Here is a 25,432-nt window from a genome sequence, read left to right on the forward strand (position 1 = left end):
AGCGTCATCCCGACGGCCCCATTACATATGGAGTATACCAAATTATACGTGGCTCTAGGGTGGGACCACTGCCTGAAGGACTTTCCGTCCGTAACTCAGGTCTTTGTCCGACTGGACGTTAACCCTGTAATGTCAGGTAAATGTATGTATACTAGACCAGGTCGCCGCTTTGCAAATCTGCTCGGCAGACGCCTGGCCTTTTTCTGCCCAAGAGGAGGAGAGAGAGCGAGTGGAGTGGGCTCTAATTTTCGCCGGAGGATCGAGACCCCTGGCTTTATATGCCTCTTGGATGGCGGTCTTGATCCACCTCGCGATGGTGCTCTTAGATGCCGTCTTTCCTTTTGCCGGCCCCTGAAATTGAATGAAGAGGTTATTATTTTTACGGAAAGAACGGGTGGCCTCTAGGTACGCTAGAACAGCTCTCCTAACGTCTAGGTTATGAAATTCTCTCTCTTTCTCGTTACGGGGATTTTGGCAGAAGGAGGGCAGAGTGATCGTCTGCTCCCTATGAAATTTTGACAGTACCTTCGGAAGGAAGGCTGGGTCTAGTTTGAAGGTAATTCTGTCGTCTTGTATTACCATGTACGGTTCAATACAATGTAATGCTTGCAATTCCCCTATTCTCCGAGCCGAAGTTATGGCCACTAAAAGGGTAACTTTTAGCGTGAGTAGCCTCAAGGAGAGTTGTGAGAGGGGTTCGAAGGGGGGTTGGCAAAAGCTAGTTAAGACTATATTTAGGTCCCAGGTAGGAAAAGTTTCTCTAACAAAGGGTCGAAGCCGTTCTGCCCCTTTGAGAAACCTACGCACCCAGCGGTGTTCTGCCAAGGGAAAATCTAGGTAGGACCCTAGTGCTGCTGTATGAACTTTAAGGGTTCTAGGACTAAGGCCTTTTTCTAGGCCTGCCTGCAAAAATTCCAGGATTACGGGAATGTCAATCCCTGGGATTTTCCCTGGCTCTATTTTACAGAACTCTGTAAATTTCTTCCATATCCTATCGTAGATAGCTGTCGTGATAGGTTTACGGCTTTTTGTCAGGGTAGTAATTACATTATGGGAGAGTCCCTTCCCACGCAGTATCATGCTTTCAGGATCCATGCTGCTAGCTTCAATTTCTCGACCCCTGGGTATGTTAGTGGGCCCTGGAGGAGAAGATCTTCTACGGCTGGTAGTAGGAATGGACCCCGGATCGCCAAGGCTTTTAGCAGGGGATACCAGGGCCTTTTGTCCCACATAGGGGCAACTAGTATGACTGACGCCCGGCTGGTTTGGATTTTCCTGAGGGTGCGGGGGATCAGTGGGAAGGGAGGAAAGGCGTAGGCTAGGTCCATGTCCCAGCTTTGGGACAGGGCATCTATCCCGCATGGATTGTCTCTGGGGTTCAGCGAGTAAAAGTCCTGGCACTTTGAATTTTTCCTTGTGGCGAACAGGTCTATCTGCGGTTCTCCCCACTGGCAGATTAGTTGGTCGAAGACTCGCTGGTTCAGTCCCCATTCTCCTGGATGAATGCTCTGTCTGCTCAGGAAGTCGGCAGCGACATTTGTGGACCCTTTTAAAGGGATCGCTGAGAGGGACAGCACGTTGGACTCCGCCCAGCGGAGTATCTTTGTTGCCAGTTGTTGCAGGTGTGGGTGTCGCGTTCCCCCCTGGTGACGAACAAATGACAGAGCTGTCATATTATCAGTTAGAATTTTGACATGCCTTCCTTTTATAAGGGGTTCTGCTGCCTGAAGGGCCTCCCAGATTGCCCTTAGTTCTCTGAAATTGGATGAGCGTTTAGCTACTTGGGGGTCCCAGATTCCCTGTAGATTTAGGTCGGCTACTTGAGCTCCCCATCCCGTTTTGCTGGCATCTGTTGTGATGGGTACAGTAGATTCTTGTGACCAAGAGGTACCTTTGCTTAGGTTCCTCTGTGAGGTCCACCTTCTTATCCAGGGATGTCTGCTGTTTGTCCCAGTTGGCAAGGATAAATCCTTGTAGTTGCCGGGTATGGGCTTGTGCCCATGGGACTATCTGAATGCAAGCTGTCAGAATGCCCAGCACCTTCATTGTTTCTCTAATCGAAACAGTCGTAGCCTGACAGAGGGAGTTTACTCTTTGGGTGAGGTCTTCCTTCCTGGATGATGGAAGCCGGGATTCCTGGATGTGGGAGTCTAGTAATACTCCCAGGTACACCTTTTGTGTACCAGGGTTCAAGTCGGACTTCTGTTTGTTAACTATCCACCCTAAACTGTTTAGGGTGGACAAGACCATGGATAGGTCTATACGCATGGTCTTCTCCGTCCTTGACACCAACAAAAAGTCATCCAGATACGGAAATATGCGGATCTGGTTCCGCCTGAAGTAGGCTACCATCTCTATTACGATTTTCGTGAACACCCGAGGGGCGGTGGAGATTCCGAACAGAAGGGCCGTGAATTGGTAATGTTGGATTTTATCTCCCTCCCGCAGAGCAAATCTCAGGTACTTGTGATGGGCTGCCGTTATTGGGACGTGGTAATATGCATCTTTAAGATCTATGGTGCACATTACGCTATCTCGATCTATTAGTGAGACGATGGATCTTACTGTTTCCATCTTGAATTTTTTGTACGAGATAAATTTATTTAGGGCTTTAAGATTAAATATAGTCCTAATGGAACCGTTTGGTTTCTTTATTAGAAATAGGGGGGAATAGAATCCCTCACCCCTTTCGTAATCAGGGACCTGTGTAATGACCCCTAGGTCCTTGAGTTCCTGAACACCTTTTATGAGGTTCCCTTGTTCCTGTAGGGACCCAGGGGAGGTTATGAGGAATCTCCTAGGGGGTAGCGAGTGGAACTCAATTTGATACCCCGTTTCGATTATTCGGAGTACCCAGGGGATAGATGTTACCCCTTGCCACTGGCTTAGATAGCCCGCTAATCTACCCCCTGTTTGTTCGGGGGAGGGTTGGACTTCCTTACCCCGACCTCCCTTGGGGTACGACCATCTTCCAGTCTTCCCTTTCCCTTTAACTTCGGGAGGTGGCTGGCGCGTCCTCTTCGGGAAGGATGGTTTCCTGAAAGGTTGTCTGTCGGGCAGGGTTTTACTCTTGTCGCCGACTTTTTCCAGGATTTTGTCCAGGACGGGTCCAAACATATATTCCCCTTGGAAGGGGATGGCGCAGAGCTTGTTTTTAGACGTTATATCTGCGGCCCATGTCTTCAGCCATAATGCCCTTCTCGCTGAGTTGCTGAGGACTCCGGTTTTTGCCCCGTATCTTACCGTCTCCGCTGATGCGTCAGCCAGGAAGGCGGTAGCCATTTTTAGGAGGGGGAGACAGCTGGCCAACTCCTCTCTGGGGGCCCGATCCTTTATGGAGGCTTCTAGCCTGTTTAGCCAGAGCGCCATGGATCTAGCCACTGAGGTTAAGGCTATGCTAGCCTCAATAGTGAAGGATGTTGCCTCCCAGGCTTTTTTCATTAATCCGTCGATTTTTTTTATCCATCGGATCGGATAGCTGGGAGGTGTCCTCGAAGGGCAAGAGGGTCTTCTTGGCCACTTTTGCGATTTGGATGTCCACCTTAGGGGTTTCCCTGTACAGGCGGACGTCCTCGGTGGCGAATGCGAGCCGGTTTCGGATTTCTCTTGGAACCATTATCCTTTTTTCCGGTTCCTGCCATTCGTCCGTAATCACTTGCTGCAGGGTCTGGTTAACCGGGAACATGATCTTTCTCCTGGATCGGAGGCCGCCAAACATCTCATCCTGGATTGTTTTTGGCGGGTTATCTTCCTCAATTTGCATTGTTTCCCTCACCGCCTTGATGAGGTGCGCAATGTCGCTTGATGAGAAGTAATATTTCTTCTCGTCTTCTATGGGAACTGGTGGGTCCTCTAATTCCCCCTCGGATAGGAGCTCCAGTGATTCACCGGAGATCGAACTTGCCGACTTGGTCTGTCTAGGTCTTTTAGGGACCCGTGACAGACCTGGCTGGGCCTGGGGAAGGGACGCCATGGAAGCCTGCAGCTCTTCCCTTATCATGCAGCGGATATCGGATTTGAATGCTGCTTTCTCCTCTGCGAGAATTTTCCCCGTGCATCTGTGAAGGCAGAGCAATTCACTGTTATAGCAGTGCAAGCGTTCGATTCAGGAGCATTACTTGTGGTAATACACTCACTCCTCGCATAGGGGTTTTTTGTAGCTCTCCTCGAGCTTTTTGTTGCAGAGGACGCATTTTTTCGATTTTTTCCTCGGGTCCGTTTTCTTTGGACCTTCCTTATCCATCTACCCATGAAAGTGGGGGAGAGGGGAGACAAGAAGGGGGAACATATATGCATCCGCTGTACAAGTGACCATTTGCGCATTCTTTTTTGGCGTATAGCCTACTTACAGTTGGTAGGATGTCAATCTCTCCCTCACGTGCTGAGCTGTCGCGGGTAGACATACTCACATACACTTGTCTGGCAGTCAGCAGGATCCTCCTTGGGAGTTTAGCCTGCTTTTAAGGGGAGGATTTTCAAATTTGGCGCCATTTCCGGGTTCTCGCCGGTAGCCACGCCCCCTACGTTGTGCACGTGACGTCACCGCGCCGGATGACGTCGCCGCTATGCGCCCGAGGTCCAGGGAGGCCGCCGCTGCCGTTCCCCTGCCAGGAGGAACTATCCCATCGCGGCAGCGGCGGCCCGAACATGCGATCCGCGCGAGGGAGACCAGCGCTACTGAGGCGACTTACGGCTCCGCCGGCGGCGCAGGTCGGGGATGCAGGGACTTTTGAGTGTGCGGCCCCGACCTCTACCCCTCCAGGGGGGCCGCACAGCGTGCGGTAAGTATTCTTGCGGTAAGCTTCTTGCAGCTTTTTCTTCCTGCAGCTCTGGAGCTGCTCCTCTGTCCCACCGTAGGGACAGGAAGACACTGAAGCACGGGTGGAAAGGGAGGTGCTTTTAAACTCTTCCTGTCCCTACCTGGGTCAGAGGGCAACCTCCATATGTAATGGGGCCGTCGGGATGACGCTCTGGAAAATTAGATTCCGTACGTAAAATTTGGACGATAATTCTTTTGCGCTTAGAATTGAGTAATTGAGTTGGGACCTATTAGCTTTTCCTATTTATGACATAATTAATGCCTGTGAGAGAATTGGAAGTGAGAGAATTAGTGGCAATGATGGAAATGAAACGATCTATGTCGGGGGGGCGTAAATGTCGACGACGCTCGCACGCGCGTCATTTATCATAGCATAAATGTACTATGCCTATAATCTTCCCAGGAGTGTACTCAACAACTTCCCAAAGTTTCATGCCGATCGGATGAATGGTGTAGTAGCGCATAAAGGACAAACAGACAGACACACAGACAGACATACACACAGACAGACATACATTCAATTTTATATAGATAGATAGATAGATAGATAGATAGATAGATAGATAGATAGATAGATAGATAGATAGATAGATAGATAGATAGATAGATAGAGGTTTTTTTGACCCTTCTATGTATTGTCTACTTACGTCGATTCTCCCCTGCCCACAAGTGGAAATCAGCTGCGATTTTCCGCTTGTGGAAAAAAAAAAAAAAAATCGCAGCATAATCTAATTTGTGCAAAAAACTGCATGGGCTGCTTCTATTGCAGTCAAGGGAAACCGTCTGTCCCGCGATACTTCCGCTGTGAGCACAGCGGAAGTATTGTGGGAAATCGCGTCACGCACTGCGCATGCGCACCGGCTCGCCGGCAAAGACCCTCGCCACGGGTGCGGAGAGGTGAGTATAGGGTCTCTGGGAGGCGTTGGGTCTGAATCCGCTGTGATATTTCACAGTTGGAATGCGACCCGGCCGCGGGCATGAAGCCGTATTCTTTCCAGCAAATTCATGTTTTTAGATTTAACAGTGCCCTACATCATTTTCGTTCTGGGCAATGTAAAATTATTGACCTGCCAACAATTCCCGGTCGCTGTAGCACATGACCGTGCGCTCAAGTAAGGCAGATTGGTGTCAACCCTTTTGGCGACAGCGCACACAGAAGTGGGAGAAGACCACATGCCAGTCCAGGACCGTCCTCCTTCCAGATACATTATATTTTTACACACAGTTTGGTAAATTCACCTATCTCCACCCACAGATGATGCCGTCCTGCATACGCTCCTCCACACACCACAGCCGGCCACGGAGAGGCATGCACCCTGTCGGTGTCGTGGGGGTAAAACTAACACATCTTGGTAATTTTTCTAATAATTTATGTCATAACTGCGGACTTTTTCTTTAACTTCATGTCTCCAAGCCGTGCTTCATGCCGATCTTTAGAGTAACTTTATTCTGAAACGTTTCACATACCCCTGCAGTGCTGTGCCTGTCCCAAGTTCCTGCTCTCTGGGGTTCGGACAGCATGAACTTGGTGAGAGGATCCAGAAAAATGGGCAGAAAAATGGCAAATGAAGTTAAATGTTGAAAAATGTAAGACTATGCACATGGGCAGGAGGAACGGATGTCACAAATATTCACTTAATGGGGTACCACTAGGGAAAAGTGATATGGAAAAGGATCTGGGGGTATTAGTGGATAATAGACTAAACTGGAGTAACCAATGCCAGTCAGCTGCTGCAAAGGCAAATAACGTCTTGGGGTGCATTAAAAGAGGTATAGGGGCGAAGGACGAGAACATTATCCTTCCATTATATAAGGCACTTGTCAGGCCTCACATGGAATACTGCGTACAATTCTGGACACCGGTGCTCAGGAAAGATGTCACAGTGCTTGAGGGGGTTCAAAGAAGGGCAACTAAACTAATACATGGAATGACGGGACTGGAATACCCAGAGAGGCTATCCAAATTGGGACTATTTACTCTAGAAAAAAGAAGGTTAAGAGGCGACCAAATAACCATGTATAAGTACATGAGGGGACAACACATGGATCTCTCCCGCGATCTGTTTACACCCAGGACCACGACGGTAACAAGAGGACATCCGCTACGATTAGAGGAAAGTAGGTTTCATCACCAACATAGAAGGGGGTTCTTTACTGTAAGAGCAGTGAGACTGTGGAACTCTCTACCAGAGGAAGTGGTGATGGCAAAATCCATAGAGGAGTTTAAAAGGGGACTTGATGTCTTGCTGGAGAAGAAGGATATTACAGGATATAAATATTAGGTTAAGTGTCAATCCTGGTATATAGGCAGGTAGGTACTATTAGGAGTTGATCCAGGGAACAGTCTTATTGCCATTAGGGAGTCGGGAAGGAATTTTTCCCCCAAAAGGGCTAATTGGCTTCTGGCCTTGGGGTTTTTTGCCTTCCTCTGGATCAACACAGTAGGATAGACAGGCTGGACTAGATGGACATTGTCTTCATTCGGCCTTACATACTATGTTACTATGTATGTTATCCTTTAAATTATTATTTTTTTAAACACCAAAACAAACACAAGCCTCCATAACACAATTCAACCCCCTCCCTCACGTCTCTCCCCTGTCCCAATCCCGGATAAGGTCTGTAGTCACATCAGAATATTAATGTATGCAGCTCCTTAGTTACTCCTTCTCCTGCATCTTGTGTGTCTCCTGGGGTGTAGACTCGTCTCCATCTCTTACATGTACATAGATAATGGAACTTGCTATGGCGCGAACAGACAGCAAACATGTATCCAAATAGAGAAGATTCAGACCTTTTATATTTAGAACTTGTGTCGCGGTCATAATTATTCATATGAGCGAGGCTTCGCCTCCATGTCCGTTCATCTGATGCAGGACCACTCGTTTTTCCCAAGGGATCTTAATGATTAGACTACTGATCTATTGATGAGCAGATTCAACGATACTCCGCCACTTTAACCAGGTGCTATAGTATTTGTGGCCTGTAATCTGGGTAGTAATCTGTTGACTTGGTTTCTGAATTCTCCCAATGTGGGGGGGGGAGGGGGGGTCTCATCTAGCCAGTGTCGTGCTATTAGTTTCCCTGTGATATGAGCCCTGCCACTATAATCTGCTTTTGCTCCTCCACCGGCAGATCACTTACATATCCCAGGGCACGTACCAGTGGCGAAGAGTCCTAGTTGACCCATACACACTAAAGTCTTTTGACTATTGAAAACCTAGAGGTATTAGTCGTGTCTCACAAATACTGTCGGGATAATAATGAAGATACAAACTAACCATGCACAGTTCTATAGATCTCGACAATTGAGGCAGGCCGAGCAGACAATTGGTCTCCACAGATATGAAGATAACTAATTGTGCGCTGTGCTGATATTAGAGGCGCTTCGTGCTTGAGAAAGGTCATTATTGACCGAAACGTCGCAGGTTTTTCCTTTGTTGGAGGAATAAAGATTGGAAATTGCTTTGAAGATTCATCTGATGCTGCCTGGTCTTTGCTGTATATTCCTATTGATTACTGGGTCGTGATCCTGACCAAGCTGGGCTGCTGCAGCTACCTGCTCCTCACTGCATTTTTTTGCAACAGAACGACTGGACTGGTCTAGAGTGAATCCATGTGAGTGCTGCTGTTGTCTTTATATTCACTGGTCTATGTTTAGTGAGCGCTCAGACGAGCAGGTGTTTATTTCTGTTTTGTTTGTGTTATGCTGCAATAAACCCAGGCGAAGCCTGGACAAAAGAACTTTGTTGCCCGGTATCACGGTCTCTGGCTGCGGAAGCCCACGCTGCTACCTATCCTAACTCTAATCCCTTACAATACATACACACATATTAATTATATATATATATATATATATATATATATATGTATACACACACACACATATACACACACACACACACGCATTATATTATATATGCATACACAGATAGTCCCCTACTTGCAAACATTCGATTTACGAATTTCGCAAGATGCGAACAATCTGTTCTGCACATTATGATGTAATGCTATGGCATTACATCATACTGTGCAGGGACCGGGCAGGCTTCTATCAAGCCTGATAGAAGCCTGTTCGGTCACATCGCGGGACACTGTGCGGTTGCTAGGCAGCTGTGGGCCTTCTGAAAGGCTCTAGGGCTGTCTATGCAGAGCGCCTATCAAGCCGTGCGCTTGATGGGCACTCTGCATAAGCAGCTCTGGGGCTTTTCAGGAGGTCCCCGGCTGCCTAGCAACCGCACAGCGTCCCGCAATCTCATCGTGGGATGTTGTACGGACCCCTGAACGTTGGGTGCTGGCTGTTTCTTACAGTGGGCACCCAACAAGCCGTGCCGCTCGTCACAACTGTTAACACTTTAAATAAGGCTGTCAGAGCGGTATTTAAAATGTTAACAGTTCCGACAAGCGGCGCGGCTCGTCGGAACTGCTGCCGTTGGGTAAGAACAGCCGGCACCCAACGTTGTATGGAGCGGGATCCACCCGCGATCCCGCTCCATACAACCATTTGTTCGGACTTGCGAACAGGCTCCTGGAACAGAACCTGTTCGCAAGTAGCGGACTGTGTGTGTGTGTTATATATATATATATATATATATATACACACACACACGCGCGCACGCACGCAAATATATACACACACACACACGTTTCTGCCTTGTAATAAACTCAGAAGAGCTTCATTATCGCATGATACTGGCTGTGTCGTGTGTCAGGGATTTGTGTACACAACTTCTCACATGTGATCCAGAGCAGACAGTGAAACGCTGTATGGAGTTCCTTAGAGCTCTGACAACAATGTCTTCAGTCCTGCATCAAGTTTTATGCATTACCTAGAGTACAGCAAAATGTTGGCATTACGTTTGAATCTATGCGGCTTTAGGTCCTCAAAAAAATATGGACTTTCAAAATGCTCCTTCAGCAACTGGTAATTACCATCCCGCATCTCCTCCACCTCCCACCCTCTAAAGTGCTGCATTCGTGAGGTTAGAAAGTGTCATGGGGTTGGGTAGAACTAAACCACCTAACTCTTCAGTCCTGTAAAGTGTTTCCAGCTCTTTGGCCGCCTGCACACGAGCGGAAATCCCGCCGCGGGATTTCCGCCGCTGAAAGTTTGCATAGGAGTGCATTAAAATACGCACTCCTATGCAGACGGCCGCGGTTTGGCCGCGCGAAATTTCGCGCGGCAAACAAACCGCGGCATGTCCTAATTTTCTGCGGGGCACGCACTCACCCGGCCGCCGGCTCCGGTCTGCGCATGCGCCGGCTGCGCGGCAGCCGGCACATGAAAGAGCCGGGGCCGCCAGGCGCGGGTGAGTACGCGCTCGTCCCTGCAGGCGCTCGGGTCGGATCGCGTGGCGAGAATTCTCGCTGCCGGATTCGACCCGCTCGTCTGCAGGCGGCCTTTCTGAGTATTTTTTTCCACCATATCAGGTCCCTAAATAGGCTACTAAAAACTTTATAAAAGAAAAGCTGAATTATCCATTGTGGCGGTTTATGGAACAGATGCAGCAACTGCGGCATCCAGATCATGTTTGTTAGATTAAAGGGGTTGTCCCACCGTGCAAAATGGCTATATATACCTCTGTATGGCTATTACGAAGCACTTTGTAATATAATGTGTGCTTTGTAAATACGCCATACAGAAGATATATACCTACCTGATCCGGTGCCCCCCCCCCCCTATATTTACCTGTCTGCCGCCTTGGATACGACCATTCCAGTGGTGTCTCTTCTCCCAACAATCGCGCAGGCGCTGTAGTTCTTGCTCGCTGGTCAGGTCCTTGTGAACGCGCCTGATGCAGGTGCATGCGCAGTCTTTTCCTACTCCATGGCAACGGCTTCCCCTGGCTCTGGCAGAAGAAGAAGTAGCCTCCCCCGGCGGACCGTCCTTCTGGGTAAGTCACTGGTCTTGGGATGGGGGGTGGAGTTGGGGTGCGGGTGCCAGCATTTCACTGGTCGGCGGGGGGGGGGGGAGGGTGTCTGGCTGCAACAATGGGTAACTGGTCTGGGGAAGGGAGGAAGTGCCGCGCTGTCACCGGTCTCAGGGGGGAGGTGGGGGGTGCAGGTAGGGGTTGCCGCGCTGTCACTGGTCGGGGGGGATTTGGGTGCTGGCATGTCCACTGGCGCTTGGGGAAGGGGTGCGGGAGCCGGGCTGTCACCACTGGTAGTGGAGGGGGGGTGCGGGTACCGGCATGTCACTTAGCGCTGGGGGGGGGGGTGCGGGAGCCGGGCTCTCACCACTGGTGGTGGTGGTGGTGGTGGTGGTGGTGCAGGTGCCGGCATGTCACTTAGCGCCAGGGGAGGAGGGGTGCAGGAGCCGGGCTCTCACCACTGGTGGGGGGGTGCGGGTGCCGGCATGTCACTTAGCGCCGGTGGGGGGCGCTGTCGGGTGCCGTCACATAGACTTGTCGCGGGGGAAAGAGGAGGGTGGTGTTGTCACAGTAATTTGTCGCATAGGGTGGGAGGGGTTCTGTGACAGTAATTTGTCACACATGGTGTAATCCTTTCTGTGCAGGGAGGGGAGGGGGTTAGCTGTGTTATCTATATATAGCTGTCACTGAACTTGTGGTGGGGAGGGGTGGTGGGTGCTGTCAGTGTACTTGTGGGGGGGAGCACTGTGTGGTAGGGGACACTAGAGGGGCACTGTGTGTGAGCACTGTCGGGGGTGGCACTGTAGGGGGGGGGGGGGGTCACTGGTGGGAGACAATGGGGGTGCATGTGTGTGGGGGCACTGTGGCTGAGGCACTGTAGAGGGGGGGGGTGTATGTGTATGGGCGCACTGTGTGGCGGGGGGCACTTTGGGGTGGGCACTGTGGAGGGACACTGGTGGGAGAGGAACACTTTGCAGGGGGCACTGTGGGGAACTTTGGAGTGGGCACTGAGGGGGGGGGCACTCTGGATGGCGCACTGTGGGGGAAGGCACTGTTGGGTAGCATGTGTGTGGGGGGGCACTTTGGAGGGAGGGGTACTTTGGGGGGGCACTGTGGGAGGGGCATGTGTGTGTGTGGGGCATGTTTGAAGGAGGGGCAGTGTGGGGGGGGCACTGTGGGAGGTACTTTGGAGGGGGCTCTGTGGTAAGGGGCATGTGTATGGGGGACACTGGGGGGGGCACTGTGGGGGAGGGGGGATGTGTGTGTTTTGTGTTACTTTCACTTTCAATGACAGAGATCGCAATCTCCTGCTACTGCTGTGACAGCTGTGGCAGGAGATTCCTTCATCTCCCAGACCTCTCCCCATATCACTGGACACTGTAAGAATGATGTGACAGTGCTGTCACAGTGTCCAGTGATGAGGGGACATGCTGTGGAGATGAAGGAATCTGCGGCTACAGCTGTCACAGCAGTAGTAGGAGATCGCACTGCTCTCCCTGATCTCCCATTGCTTTGAATAGGCCGGGAGGCTGCCGGCTCCATTCAAAGCAGTGAAGGAACTCCCGGAGGGGGGAGAGCTATATCGGGCTTTCACAGCCCTATATTGCTCTCCCCATGACAGCGTGCGTCTCCATAATGACCCAGTCATGTGACCGGCGTCATCGGGAGCGCGCACGCTGAGGAGAGAGAGAGAGCAGTGTATCATGGGAACTACCCAGCAGCGCCATCTTTGAAAAATTCTTCTGGTCAGTTTTATAAAGGGAAGAAAAAGAATAAAAAGGTGAGCAAAATATCGATTTGTATGTGTAAAGCTGTAGTGTGTGATGCTTCTACTCTACAGGGCATTAATGGGGGGGGGGGGGGGATAAGGTTTTGGCGGCGGGACAAGCCCTTTAACTCTCTTTACCCCTGGCAGGGGAAGTTAGCACTATATTTCTAGCTTCTGTTCACATTTCATCACTAATGAGTCCAGATTAAGTTTAGTAATCAGCGGGACTTGCTGTTTCGTCATTCACACTCACGAACTGGTGAAACTCTGACAGAACTCGGAAATAGCGGACATAACTCACGGATTGACTTATAACACACTGACTGACAAACAAAACACGACCAAGCATACCCACATGCATAAACAGACGTAAATAGATACAATGCGAGGTATTGGTTCGTACTTTGGCCAAGATGCCTGTGAGCCCACTTCAAGGGTTCTTGTTGTCTCGCGGGTCCCTACTCTAATGCAAGAACTTCCATGTGAAACCTGCCTGCATGCAGGGTGATCGTCTCTACAGGGGACAGCCCTGTGCTGGAACCTAGAGACCTACCTAGACGACAAACGAAACACAGCAGGACTTAACACAGCTCACACCAACACTTCAGGGATTTGCATACAACACAACACACCACAGCATGCACCCTGAACAGGACTGTTCATGCCACATGTACCAACACATAGGAACAGGACACTGATCACACTGAACAAACAGCGGAAAGCCCAGCATTCATGCTTGCTCTGTGGGTGTGAGCTGGGATGGGTTCTGTGTGTCTGCGCTGGTTGCTAGACATGTGGTATGAACAGTCCTGTATCATTATGTATGCATTCCAAGATGTGTTGGTGTGAACTGTGTCTTGTGCTGCTTAGATTGTTTACCATTTCTGGACGAATGAGGTCCTAGGTTCTAGCGCAGGGCCGTCCCTATTGGGACGATCGCCCTATTTGCAGGTAGGTTTCCAGGGGTTAGTGTTCTTGTTAGAGTAGGGACCCACGAGACAACGAGGACCCTTGAAGTGTGTTCACGGGGCTTAAGTGACTTGGCCAATCCACGAACTAATACCTTGTACATTCTTTAGCATTTCTATCTGTTCATGCTTGCAGGTTTGTTTGGTGAGTGATTTGGGCGTTTGTCAGTCTGGTCTATGGCTGCTTTCCATCCTATGTCTAATCCAACCATCCGCTGGTCGTTGGATGCCCGGTTCCTGTTTCTTTGTCCTACCCATCCATTGATGGGCAGATGCCTGAGCATTATCCTGTCCCCTTCGTCCATGGAAGTTAGGTCCATGTTTGTCTGTTTCTGCGTGTAGCCACCTGTAAAGCAAAGCTGACTCGTCTGCCCTGACTGCCCCTGACGAAGACAGGCGAGTGTCTTGTGTTTGCTCAGTACATTTCATAGTATCTTAAATAGTGTCATTGAAAAATTCAAGTCATCCGATAAAAAACTAAGCAGCTTAATAAGGATGGAATGTGGAGGAACCCCTAGGTTGGGGATGGTCTGGATGGGACATGATGACCCCATTTAATCGCGAATGTTGGCGGCAGTGAATCATAGCTCGGTAATCTTTTTGGCAATGATTGGAAGTAGTCAGAAGGACCACTACCCTCCACTTTCTCGGCAAGACCAATCATCTGGGTGTTATTACACCTTGACCGATTTTCAAGGTCTTCGATTTTACTCAAATTGGCAATAGACTAAACGTTTCACTTCATATCCCATTTCAGATGTACTAACTGATCTTCCACTGTGGTCATTCGCTCTGTCGCTTTTTGTGTATCTTGTCTAATGGTTGTCATGTTATCCTGTAGGGAGCGGACTTGTAGTTGGAGTGTACTTAATTTACTATTACCCTTGTTCACACCCCACAAGGTCTCTATGTGGACTCTGCATTTAGTGTTGTGGATGTACTCCCTGGGGATCCATGTCCTCTGTGATCCTCTATGTTGGACTTGTCTTCTCTCCTCCATCCACCAGCGCTACCGTTAGATTTCCAGTCTTATTGGTGATGTCCTGTACATAGATATCGCTGTTCTCCCTCACAGGCGTCTGTGCTGCCAATGGAACCACCCTGGCAAACTTTGAGAGCCTTGCCCCAGGGTCTCCAGATTGACTTCCACGTGCTCGCAGTCCTTCTCTCCCTGCACACCGGCGCCATCTTTGTTCTCACCACCGCCGGCTTCTCCCAGTTGGCAGTGCTCCTTACGGTGCGTCATGCCCTTTTGTAGCGGCAGAGCAGATGCTGGAGCTCCGGAGCTGTAAGCTAACCAATGTTCTGTCCCAGTAACAGGATTAATGTAAGGATATACGGCGTGATCTCGTCCAGTGCGTCCTCACATACTCCGTTAGGCTCTTCCCCCCCCCAGTAGGCTCCTAAGCTCCCTTTAACAGTTATCTACTGTCTATGCAGTTACAAGTGATAAGTCAGAAGTCTATATATGTATACGGCACCTGTAGGTTGCGTTTGCTCTTCCGAATGTTATGCTGCAACAAGAAGTTGCTTTCCAAGGAGAACCTGCTATACTGGTCATCCAACTGAAACAGAAGACCGTGAAACAGGATGGTGGCCAGAGACACGTTAGTCGATGCGTGCTCCCTGAAAGACAAACATGGTCACAGTCACACATGGAGCCTCCGGACGGACGCTACATATTAAAGACAACTTCAGCTTGTGGGAAGCAAGAAAAAAAAGTCTACAAATCCCCAAACTAATCTAGATCCGTTAAATGGCAGTCTTAGCAGGTGGAGTTGGGGTCCCCTTGTCACCACTTATGGCGAATGTTGCTTTCTATGAATATCGCATAATTTAACCCATTAACCACCATTCCGTATTTTTATGGCAGCTTGTAAAAGGGATTTTTCTGATGCATGGCCTGTCTAAAGCAACACTTGATATAAGATAGCAGTGATGTGCACACAGGTACCCCAATGCCCATGCTGGTACTAATAGCCTTGGGCACCATGGACCGATTAGAAACCAAAAATGACAATCTCCAATTGTTTTCCCCGCTTAGATGCTGCAGTCCTAGCATCCATGTGATTCATGGAAGTTAATAGAGGCAGAGGGAAGGGGGCGCTATTTTCTAGCCCATGAGTCCTCCCACAACACCAACAGGGGGGGGCCCATGCTTTACTATGGCCACTGGGGTATGAACAAAGACCCCCCAGCTCTGCCATGAGCATCTGTTTATTAGTACCCAGTCCCTACATGGCTATATTGACTGAAAAATAAAAGTTAGGACTCTTGAATTGTGACACAGGAAGAATAAGTGGTCGGTCCTGTCAGACACTGCGGTGTTAATGGGTTACCATAAGATAAAGGTGTACTCATAAGTTGTGATCATACTCAAGTTTTTGCCTTGATTCTCATTACTAAGCTCTGCCACTAGGGGTCCCCCTCCCTTCTAATTTGCTGCCCGTTGTCAAATGAAACCCGTCTGCAGTAAGAGGGACTCAAAGCCGGGGCACAACGACTGTGGGCACAGGGGTGAAAGCTCAGGTGTTGTAGAGAGCCTGGTTCTGGCGCGGGAGCAGCCGGTGGTGCAATACCCCAGCAGCGCTCTGTCTACGCTGGACTTCAGGTTACAGAAAGAGAATCTGGCTGCTGGTCGCAGAAACAAGGCCGGGCGAGGGTCTGATTATTGTACTTTTGTTTTTCTAATTGCTACATGTGGGCACAATGAGGACACTTTCTGTAGGGGGACTTAAAGGAGGCACTAACACTTTGTGGGGCACACAAGAGGGTACGTTTACCATGTGGAGCACCAAAGGGACCCCATTATCATCTGGAACACCATGGATGGAGTGTTTGTGTAAAGTTCGGGAAAGGGGGGTGGGGATGAACTGAAAAAGCGAGGAGCCAAAAAAGGGTCTAGGTGTCCCATCCAGCAGCTGAAACAAGTCATCTTCCCCATCTGGTAGGCCGGATAGAAAAGGGAAAGTGAATCACTTCAAGCAGAAAAGTCATCACCTCCAGCTCCCTTGGTGCAAGCGGTGGCCCCGATCTTAGCATCAGTATATCTATCAGATAAGGGGTTAATTAGCCAATACTACAATATCAGAAAAGACTCCACAGACTGCGGCGGCAGCCGATCAGCCGCGTCCCCGCAGCGACAGCCGATCAGCCGCGTCCCCGCAGCCGATCAGCCGCGTCCCCGCAGCCGATCAGCCGCGTCCCCGCAGCCGATCAGCCGCGTCCCCGCAGCCGATCAGCCGCGTCCCTGCAGCCGATCAGTCGCGTCCCCGCAGCCGATCAGTCGCGTCCCCGCAGCGACAGCCGATCAGTCGCGTCCCCGCAGCGACAGCCGATCAGTCGCGTCCCCGCAGCGACAGCCGATCAGTCAGGTCTACACATCAGTTTACAAATGAAGGACATAAGACTCGTGGCCACAAACTATATGGAAGGCCGTGTCTGCAGTCCGCACAGACGAGAGATGTGCGGAAGGTACGTCCACGAAGTGGAAATGGCGCACATTTACTGCAGCGGACAACCTACACTAAAACCCACATAATCTCTGCATCAAACACCGTGACACAATCCCCAGCATCGGTGCAGATTGTAATGTGCGAGTCACATGCATCGTAGTGCAGATTTACTGCTGCGGAGTCTGCACTATTGCCGTACCCTCAGGCTTCATGTCCACCAGTAAAATAACATTTAAAATCCGCAGCGTTCCACCCGCAGCGTGATCCGCGCCCTATAGGGATGCATTGGACACCCGCAGGTAATTAAATACCTGCGGATGTCATTTTTCCCTGAGGTGCGGATTGTGTGTGCGGGAAAACACCCACAGCATGCTCCATTTTAGTGCGGGTCTCCCGCAGACTTCTATTGAAGCCTATGGAAGCCGTCCGGATCCGCGGCACACCTGCAGCTGAATTCCTGCTCTCCGGCGCGGGAGAGCAGGGGTTCAAAAACAAGAAGGAGTGCACGGTGCATGCGCGCAGCACGCTGCCGGCGTGCCGAGCAAATCCGCCAGGCTGAAGAAAGAAGATCCGGCCGCGACGGAGAGCAGATCCGCAGCGTCCGGACAGGTGAGTAAATCTTATTTTTAGGCCTCATGTTCGCGGGAAAGGAGGGACCCGCTGCGGGGTTCTGCATGTAGAATCCATGGCGGGCCTGATTTTCCCCGTGGACATGAGGCCTTAAAGGGTTAATCCTAAAATTGATATGGGACAGGTGTTTAAGGTCTGACTGGTGGGGATCTCCCCGCCGAGACCCTAACCGATCCTGAGAATGGGGGTCCCAAGTCCCCCTGTCCTTACTGCAGGCTTACAGCACCCCCTGCAGGGAGAAGGATCATCTAGAATGGAGCATCTAGCTGTCAAGCTTCATCCATCCTCAGTGGGACGGTAATGACTGGGGCAGGGCCACCCATCCATTCAATCTCTACCGTACTGCGGGTGACGCCTCTCCATACCAACGAACAGAAAAGTAGCTGACACTATAATGTCTGGTATATGTTAGCCCCGCATGGTGGATGGAAGACATGCCTAATGCCAGGAAGGTGCATTGTGGGCCGCGCAGGACCTCGCTCACACCGGGCGCTGCCAACTCCATATCCCGTCTTACCAATGTGGATCTGAAGCCGATATCTTTGGGGTTTGCGGTTTCACTTTTTTCATCCTCACTTTTCAAGAGCCATCTTTTTTTTTTTCGTTGACATAGCCGAATAAGGGCGTATTTTTTGTGGAAAAAGTTTTTTTTTTTATAATAGTACCATTTATTGCACCAGGTCATGTACTGGACAGCTTGAAAGGTTGCTTCAGGCACAGCAGTCAGGGCACTTTTTTGTGCAAAGACTACTGGGGGAAAAAAAAAAAAAAATCACAGCAAAATTTCATTGTTATGCCCCAATTTTCTACTGGCAGCAATAGACACGAGCGCCATGTGTGACCACACCTCAGAGGAGGCAAAACTGGATGTGAGCGTCCGAAGAGCACGTATAGAGACGGATGGCGGTACAACAGCTAACAGTCCTGCAATAAGAGACTCCCCTCCACAGACCCCCACCAGCCCTCTCTAGGGCATCACATTACACTCACCAGTCTTGCCCTTCCAGCCACTGCGCCAGGTACTGACGGATCTCCATGGGGAAGCTGTCGTCATACAGCTGGTGGACTTGTTCCAGGAACTTGGTGTCAATCTGCTGCAGTTCGTACCACTGAGCCATCCTGAAGACGGAAGCACAAAACACTTATAAGACAGCAGTCTCCGGGGGACTTGTACTTCCTATTGGTGACCTTTATTGCAGCTTCTCCCCGGGTCCCACCACTGTTTCTCCTCTTCATCTTCTGGCCGGAGATTGAAAAATCCCCGCCTCCTGGATGCGCTGGCTGTGATTGGCAGACGTTTAGCCAATCACAGCCAATGCTCGATGAATGGCTGTGATTGGTTTACCAATGGACGGTGGCTGTGATCCACCACCGTCCACGACACAGGAAGAACGGCCAAGGACCCACCACCACGAAGACACAGGACCACTCACAGAGAGAACGGTCGAGGACCCACCACCACCGTCCATGACACAGGACCACCCACAGGGAGAACAGCTGAGGACCCACCGTCCACAACACAGGACCACAGAGAGAACGGCCTAGGACCCACCACCACCACAAAGGACCCCCCACAGGGAGAACGGCGAAGGATCCACCACCACCACCACAAAGGACCACCGACAGGGAGAACGGCCGAGGACCCACCACCACCACCACAAAGGACCACCGTCGGGGAGAACGGCCGAGGACCCACCACCACCACCACCACAAAGGACCACCGTCGGGGAGAACGGCCGAGGACCCACCACCACAAAGGACCACCGTCGGGGAGAACGGCCGAGGACCCACCACCACCACCACAAAGGACCACCGTCGGGGAGAACGGCCGAGGATCCACCACCACCACCACAAAGGACCACCGTCAGGGAGAACGGCCGAGGACCCACCACCACCACCACAAAGGATCACCGTCGGGGATAACGGCCGAGGACCCACCACCACAAAGGACCACCGTCGGGGAGAACGGCCGAGGACCCACCACCACCACCACAAAGGACCACCGTCGGGGAGAACGGCCGAGGACCCACCACCACCACCACAAAGGACCACCGTCGGGTAGAACGGCCGAGAACCTACCACCACCACCACAAATGACCACCCACAGGGAGAACAGCCGAGGACCTACCACCACCACCACCAAGGACCACCCACAGGGAGAACAGCCGAGGACCTACCACCACCACCACCAAGGACCACCCACAGGGAGAACGGCCGAGGACCTACCACCACCACCACAAAGGACCACCCACAGGGAGAACGGCCGAGGACCTACCACCACCACCACAAAGGACCACCCACAGGGAGAACGGCCGAGGACCTACCACCACCACCACAAAGGACCACCCACAGGGAGAACGGCCGAGGACCCACCACCACCAGAGACCAGCCACAGGGAGAACGGCCGAGGACCCACCACCACCAGAGACCAGCCACAGGGAGAACGGCCGAGGACCCACCACCACCACCACAAAGGACCACCCACAGGGAGAACAGCCGAGGACCCACCACCACCACCACAAAGGACCACCCACAGGGAGAACGGCCGAGGACCCACCACCACCACCACAAAGGACCACCCACAGGGAGAACGGCCGAGGACCCACCACCACCACCACAAAGGACCACCCACAGGGAGAACGGCCGAGGACCCACCACCACCACCACAAAGGACCACCCACAGGGAGAACGGCCGAGGACCCACCACCACCACCACCACAAAGGACCACCCACAGGGAGAACGGCCGAGGACCCACCACCACCACCACAAAGGACCACCCACAGGGAGAACGGCCGAGGACCGACCACCACAGACCACCCACAGGGAGAACGGCCGAGGACCCACCACCACCACAAAGGACCACCCACAGGGAGAACGGCCGAGGACCAACCACCACCACAAAGGACCACCCACAGGGAGAATTGCCGAGGACCCACCACCACCACAAAAGACCACCCACAGGGAGAACAGTCGAGGACCCACCACCACCAATGTCTACGAAACAGGATCACCCATAGGGAGAACGGCAGAGGACCCACCACCACCACAAAGAACCACCCACAGGGAGAACGGCTGAGGACCCACTACCACCGTCCACGACACAGGAAGAACAACCGAGGATCCACCACCGTCCACGACACAGGTCCACCCACAGGGAAAACGGCCGAGGACCCACCACCACCACAAAGGGCCACCCACAGGGAGAACGGCCGAGGACCCACCACCACCACAAAGGGCCACCCACAGGGAGAACGGCCGAGGACCCGCCACCACCACAAAGGGCCACCCACAGGGAGAACGGCCGAGGACCCGCCACCACCACAAAGGGCCACCCACAGGGAGAACGGCCGAGGACCCACCACCACCACAAAGGGCCACCCACAGGGAGAACGGCCGAGGATCCACCACCACCACAAAGGGCCACCCACAGGGAGAACGGCCGAGGACCCACCACCACAAAGAACCACGCACAGGGAGAACGGCCAAGGACCCACCACCACCGTCCAAGACACAGGACCACCCACAGAGAAAACCGCCGAGGACGGGACGCCGCGCACCTACCTGCTGACTGCCGCTGAGCTCCGGGCCGCCGCGCACCTACCTGCTGACTGCCGCTGAGCTCCTCTGACGGTCGGTAAGTTTTGTTCTGTACAGAAAGTGGAGTCTACTTATGGGGATAGAAACCGAAAGTGATCGCTGACGGACGGGCGGGAGAGCCAATCAGACGGAGGCCGTCCTCCCCGAGCAGCCAATCACCGCACAGCAGCCGCCGGCCCTCCGCTGCTGACGGGCAGGGTGGGGCCGGTGATATAAAGTCATGACGGGCGGCGGGGGGCCGGTACCGTGCTGTGGGGTCCAGACACGGCGGCGGGGGACCGGTGCCGTACTGTGGGGGCAAGCGGGAGGCGGTGCTGTACTGTGGGGGCGGGACACGCTGAGGGCGGCGGGGGACGCATATTTAGGATTGGTGCCGAAGAGCCAATCAGGTGGCTCTAATCAGCAGCGCTGCTGAGCTGCGGCTGAAATTCTAAATATGCGCGGGGGACCGGTGTTGCACTGTAGGCGCCACGTGGGGGGCTGTCCGGTGGGGGCTGGACACGGCAAGGGTGGCTGGGGGCCGGTGCTGTACTGTAAGGGCCAGACGTAGTGAGGGCGGCGGGGGCCGGTGCTGTGCTGTGGGTGCCGGACACGGTAAGGGTGGCTGCGGACCGGTGCTGTACTGTAAGGGCCAGACGTAGTGAGGGCGGCGGGGGCCGGTGCTGTGCTGTGGGGGCCGGACACGGTACGGGTGGCTGGGGACCGGTGCTGTGCTGTGGGGGCCGGACCCAGTGAGGGTTGCTGGAACAGCTGCTGTACTGTGGGGGGCGGAAACATTGAGGGTGGCGGGGGACCCATTTAACTGTGAGGGCCGGACGCAGTAAGCGCGGCGGGGGCTGGTGCTGTACTGTGAGGACCAGACGTGGTGAGGGGCCGAACACGGTAAGGGATTGGTGCTGTACTGTGGGGGGGGGGGGGCGGACACCACGGCGAGTGTGGCTGGAGGCCGATGCTGTACTGTGAGGGCCGGATGCAGTGAGGGCGGCGGGGCTGGTGCTGTACTGTGAGGGCCGGACGCAGTGAGGGTGGCGGGGGCCGGTGCTGTACTGTGAGGGCCGGACGCAGTGAGGGCGGCGGGGGCCGGTGCTGTACTGTGGGGGCCGGACGCAGTGAGGGCGGCGGAGGCCGGTGCTGTACTGTGGGGGCCTGATGCAGTGAGGGCGTCGGGGGCCGGTGCTGTACTGTGTGGGCTGATTGCGGTGAGAGCCGGTGCCGTACTGTTGGGGCCGGATGTGGTGAGAGCAGCAGGGACTAGTGCTGTACCGTAAGGGCGGCGGAGGACTGGTGCTGTACTGAGACGGCTGGACGTGCTGAGGGCGGCAGGGGACCTGTGTTGTACTTTAAGGGCCAGACGTGGTGAGGGTGGCGGGGGCCGGTGCTGTACTGTGGGGGCCGGACACGGTAAGGGTGGCTGGGGACCGTTGCTGTACTGTGGGGGATGGACACAACGGAGAGGTTGGCTGGGGGCCGGTGCTGTATTGTGGGGGCGGGACACAGTGAGGGCGGCTGGGGATCGGTGCTCAGTGCTGTACTGTGGGGGACGGACACTACGGTGAGGGTGGCTGGGGGCCAGTGCTTTATAGTGGGGGCCGGACACGGTGAGGACGGCTGGGGCCCGGTGCTGTACTGTGGGGCCCGGACACGGTGAGGGCGGCTGGGGCCTGGGCCTGTATTGTGGGGGCCGGACACGGTGAGGGCGGCTGGGGGCCAGTGCTGTATTGTGGGGTCCGGACACAGTAAGGGTGGCTGGGGGCCGATGCTGTACTGTGGGGGTCGGACACAACAGAGAGGTTGGCTGGGGCCGGTGCTGTATTGTGGGGGCCGGACACAGTGAGGGCGGCCAGGGACCGGTGCTCGGTGCTGTACTTTGGGGGACGGACACTACGGTGAGGGTGGCTGGGGGCCAGTGCTTTATAGTGGGGTCCGGACACGGTGAGGGCGTCTGGGGCCCGGTGCTGTACTGTGGGGGCCGGACACGGTGAGGGCGACTGGGGACCGGTGCTGTATTGTGGGGGCCGGACACGGTGAGGGCGGCTGGGGCACGGTGCTGTATTGTGGGGGCCGGACACGGTGAGGGCGGCTGGGGCCCGGTGCTGTATTGTGGGGGCCGGATACGGTGAGGGCGGCTGGGGACCGGTGCTGTATTGTGGGGGCCGGACACGGTGAGGGCGGCTGGGGCCCGGTGCTGTATTGTGGGGGCCGGACACGGTGAGGGCGGCTGGGGCCCTGTGCTGTATTGTGGGGGCCGGACACGGTGAGGGCGGCTGGGGCCCGGTGCTGTATTGTGGGGGCCGGACACGGTGAGGGCGGCTGGGGCCCGGTGCTGTATTGTGGGGGCCGGACACGGTGAGGGCGGCTGGGGCACGGTGCTGTATTGTGGGGGCCGGACACGGTGAGGGCGGCTGGGGCACGGTGCTGTATTGTGGGGGTCGGACACAACGGAGAGGTTGGCTGGGGCCGATGCTGTATTGTGGGGGCCGGACACAGTGAGGGTGGCCGGGGACCGGTGCTCGGTGCTGTACTGTGGGGGACGGACACTACAGTGAGGGTGGCTGGGGGCCAGTGCTTTATAGTGGGGGCCGGACACGGTGAGGGCGTCTGGGGCCCGGTGCTGTACTGTGGGGGCCGGACACGGTGAGGGCGACTGAGGCCCGGTGCTGTACTGTGGGGGCCGGACACGGTGAGGGCGGCTGGGGCCCGATGCTGTATTGTGGGGGACAGACACAGTGAGGGCGGCTGGGGCCCGGTGCTGTATTGTGGGGGCCGGACACGGTGAGGGCGGCTAGGGCCCGGTGCTGCATTGTGGGGGCCGGACAGAGTAAGGGTGGCTGGGGGCCGATGCACTACTGTGGGGGTCGGACACAACGGAGAGGTTGGCTGGGGCCGGTGCTGTATTGGTGGGGCCGGACACAATGAGGGCGGCTGGGGACCAGTGCTCGGTACTGTACTGTGGGGGACGGACACTACGGTGAGGGTGGCTGGGGGCCAGTGCTTTATAGTGGGGGCCGGACACGGTGAGGGCGTCTGGGGCCCGGTGCTGTACTGTGGGGGCCAGATACGGTGAGGGCGGCTGGGGCCCGGTGCTGTATTGTGGGGGGCGGACACGGTGAGGGCGGCTGGGGCACAGTGCTGTATTGTGGGGGCCGGACACAGTAAGGGTGGCTGGGGGCCGATGCTGTACTGTGAGGGCTGGATGCGGTGAGGGCAGCGGAGGCTGGTGCTTTACTGTGGAGGCTGGATGCGGTGTGGGTGACTGGGGGCCGGACGCAGCGGGAGCCGGTGGTGTACTGTGGAGGGCGGACACAGTGTGGGTGGTGGGGACCAGTGCTGTACTGTGGGGGCTGGACTTTGGTGAGGGGGGGGCTGGTGCTGTACTGTGGGGGGTGGAAATGGAGAGGGCGGCGGGGCCAGTGCTGTACTGTGGGGGCCGGACACGTTAAGAGGGCTGGTGCTGGGGGGGGGGGGGGGGGCGGCGGCGGCGGATGCAGTAATGGATGATGCTGTACTATGGGGGCCGGATGCAGTGAGGGCAGCTGGGGTACAGTGCTGTACTGTGGGGGCCGGACGTGGTGAGGGCAGCTGGGGCCTGGTGCTGTACTCTGGGGGCCGGACGTGGTGAAGGCAGCTGGGGCCTGGTACTGTACTGTGGGGGCCGGATGCGGTGAGGGCAGCTGGGGTACAGTGCTGTACTATGGGGGCCGGACGTGGTGAGGGCAGCTGGGGTACAGTGCTGTACTGTGGGGGCCGGACGTGGTGAGGGCAGCTGGGGCCTGGTGCTGTACTGTGGGGGCCGGACGTGGTGAGGGCAGCTGGGGCCTGGTGCTGTACTATGGGGGCCGGACGTGGTGAAGGCAGCTGGGGCCTGGTACTGTACTGTGGGGGCCGGATGCGGTGAGGGCAGCTGGGGTACAGTGCTGTACTATGGGGGCCGGACGTGGTGAGGGCAGCTGGGGTACAGTGCTGTACTGTGGGGGCCGGACGTGGTGAGGGCAGCTGGGGCCTGGTGCTGTACTGTGGGGGCCGGACGTGGTGAGGGCAGCTGGGGCCTGGTGCTGTACTGTGGGGGCCGGACGTGGTGAGGGCGGTGCGGGCTGGTGCTGCACTGTAGCTAAAGCTAATTTCACATGGGCAAGTGTGCTATTAGGCTGTGACTCTCGTCCTGATCTCACGCTCGCCTCCCCACAGATGCAAGGTGTTTTTGAGTTAGACTGGCATCAATTCAGGGAAGTAGGATTGTGGAGTGTGGCAGAAGAGCCGTCCGTGTGGATGGCTTCCGGCTCAGCAGCCGTTCTTCGCTTGTAGAGACGGGCAGCTTGAGAAATCG

General features: G+C 54.4%; 1 protein-coding gene across 3 annotated transcripts in view; it reads right to left on the reverse strand.

Annotated features, from left to right (window-relative positions):
• The window catches only part of LOC136577272 (signal transducer and activator of transcription 1-alpha/beta-like), a 145,065-nt gene extending 123,923 nt beyond the window's left edge, over window positions 1-21,142 (reverse strand). Inside the window, exons 1-3 of one of the 3 annotated variants that reach the window (XM_066577117.1) lie at window positions 21,073-21,142; window positions 18,501-18,629; window positions 14,907-15,051 (exon numbers count right to left, since the gene is read on the reverse strand). In XM_066577117.1, coding sequence (XP_066433214.1) covers window positions 14,907-15,051; window positions 18,501-18,628 — 273 coding nt within the window. In that variant the 5' untranslated portion in view covers window position 18,629; window positions 21,073-21,142. Of the gene's footprint in view, window positions 1-14,906; window positions 15,052-18,500; window positions 19,313-21,072 lie in introns of those variants that run through there. The other 2 variants (XM_066577119.1, XM_066577118.1) reach the window with 2 other exon arrangements.
• Between the last annotated feature and the right edge of the window lie 4,290 nt (window positions 21,143-25,432).

This window comes from Eleutherodactylus coqui, chromosome 8, assembly GCF_035609145.1.
Source record: "Eleutherodactylus coqui strain aEleCoq1 chromosome 8, aEleCoq1.hap1, whole genome shotgun sequence".
In the NCBI taxonomy this organism is placed as follows: domain Eukaryota; kingdom Metazoa; phylum Chordata; class Amphibia; order Anura; family Eleutherodactylidae; genus Eleutherodactylus; species Eleutherodactylus coqui.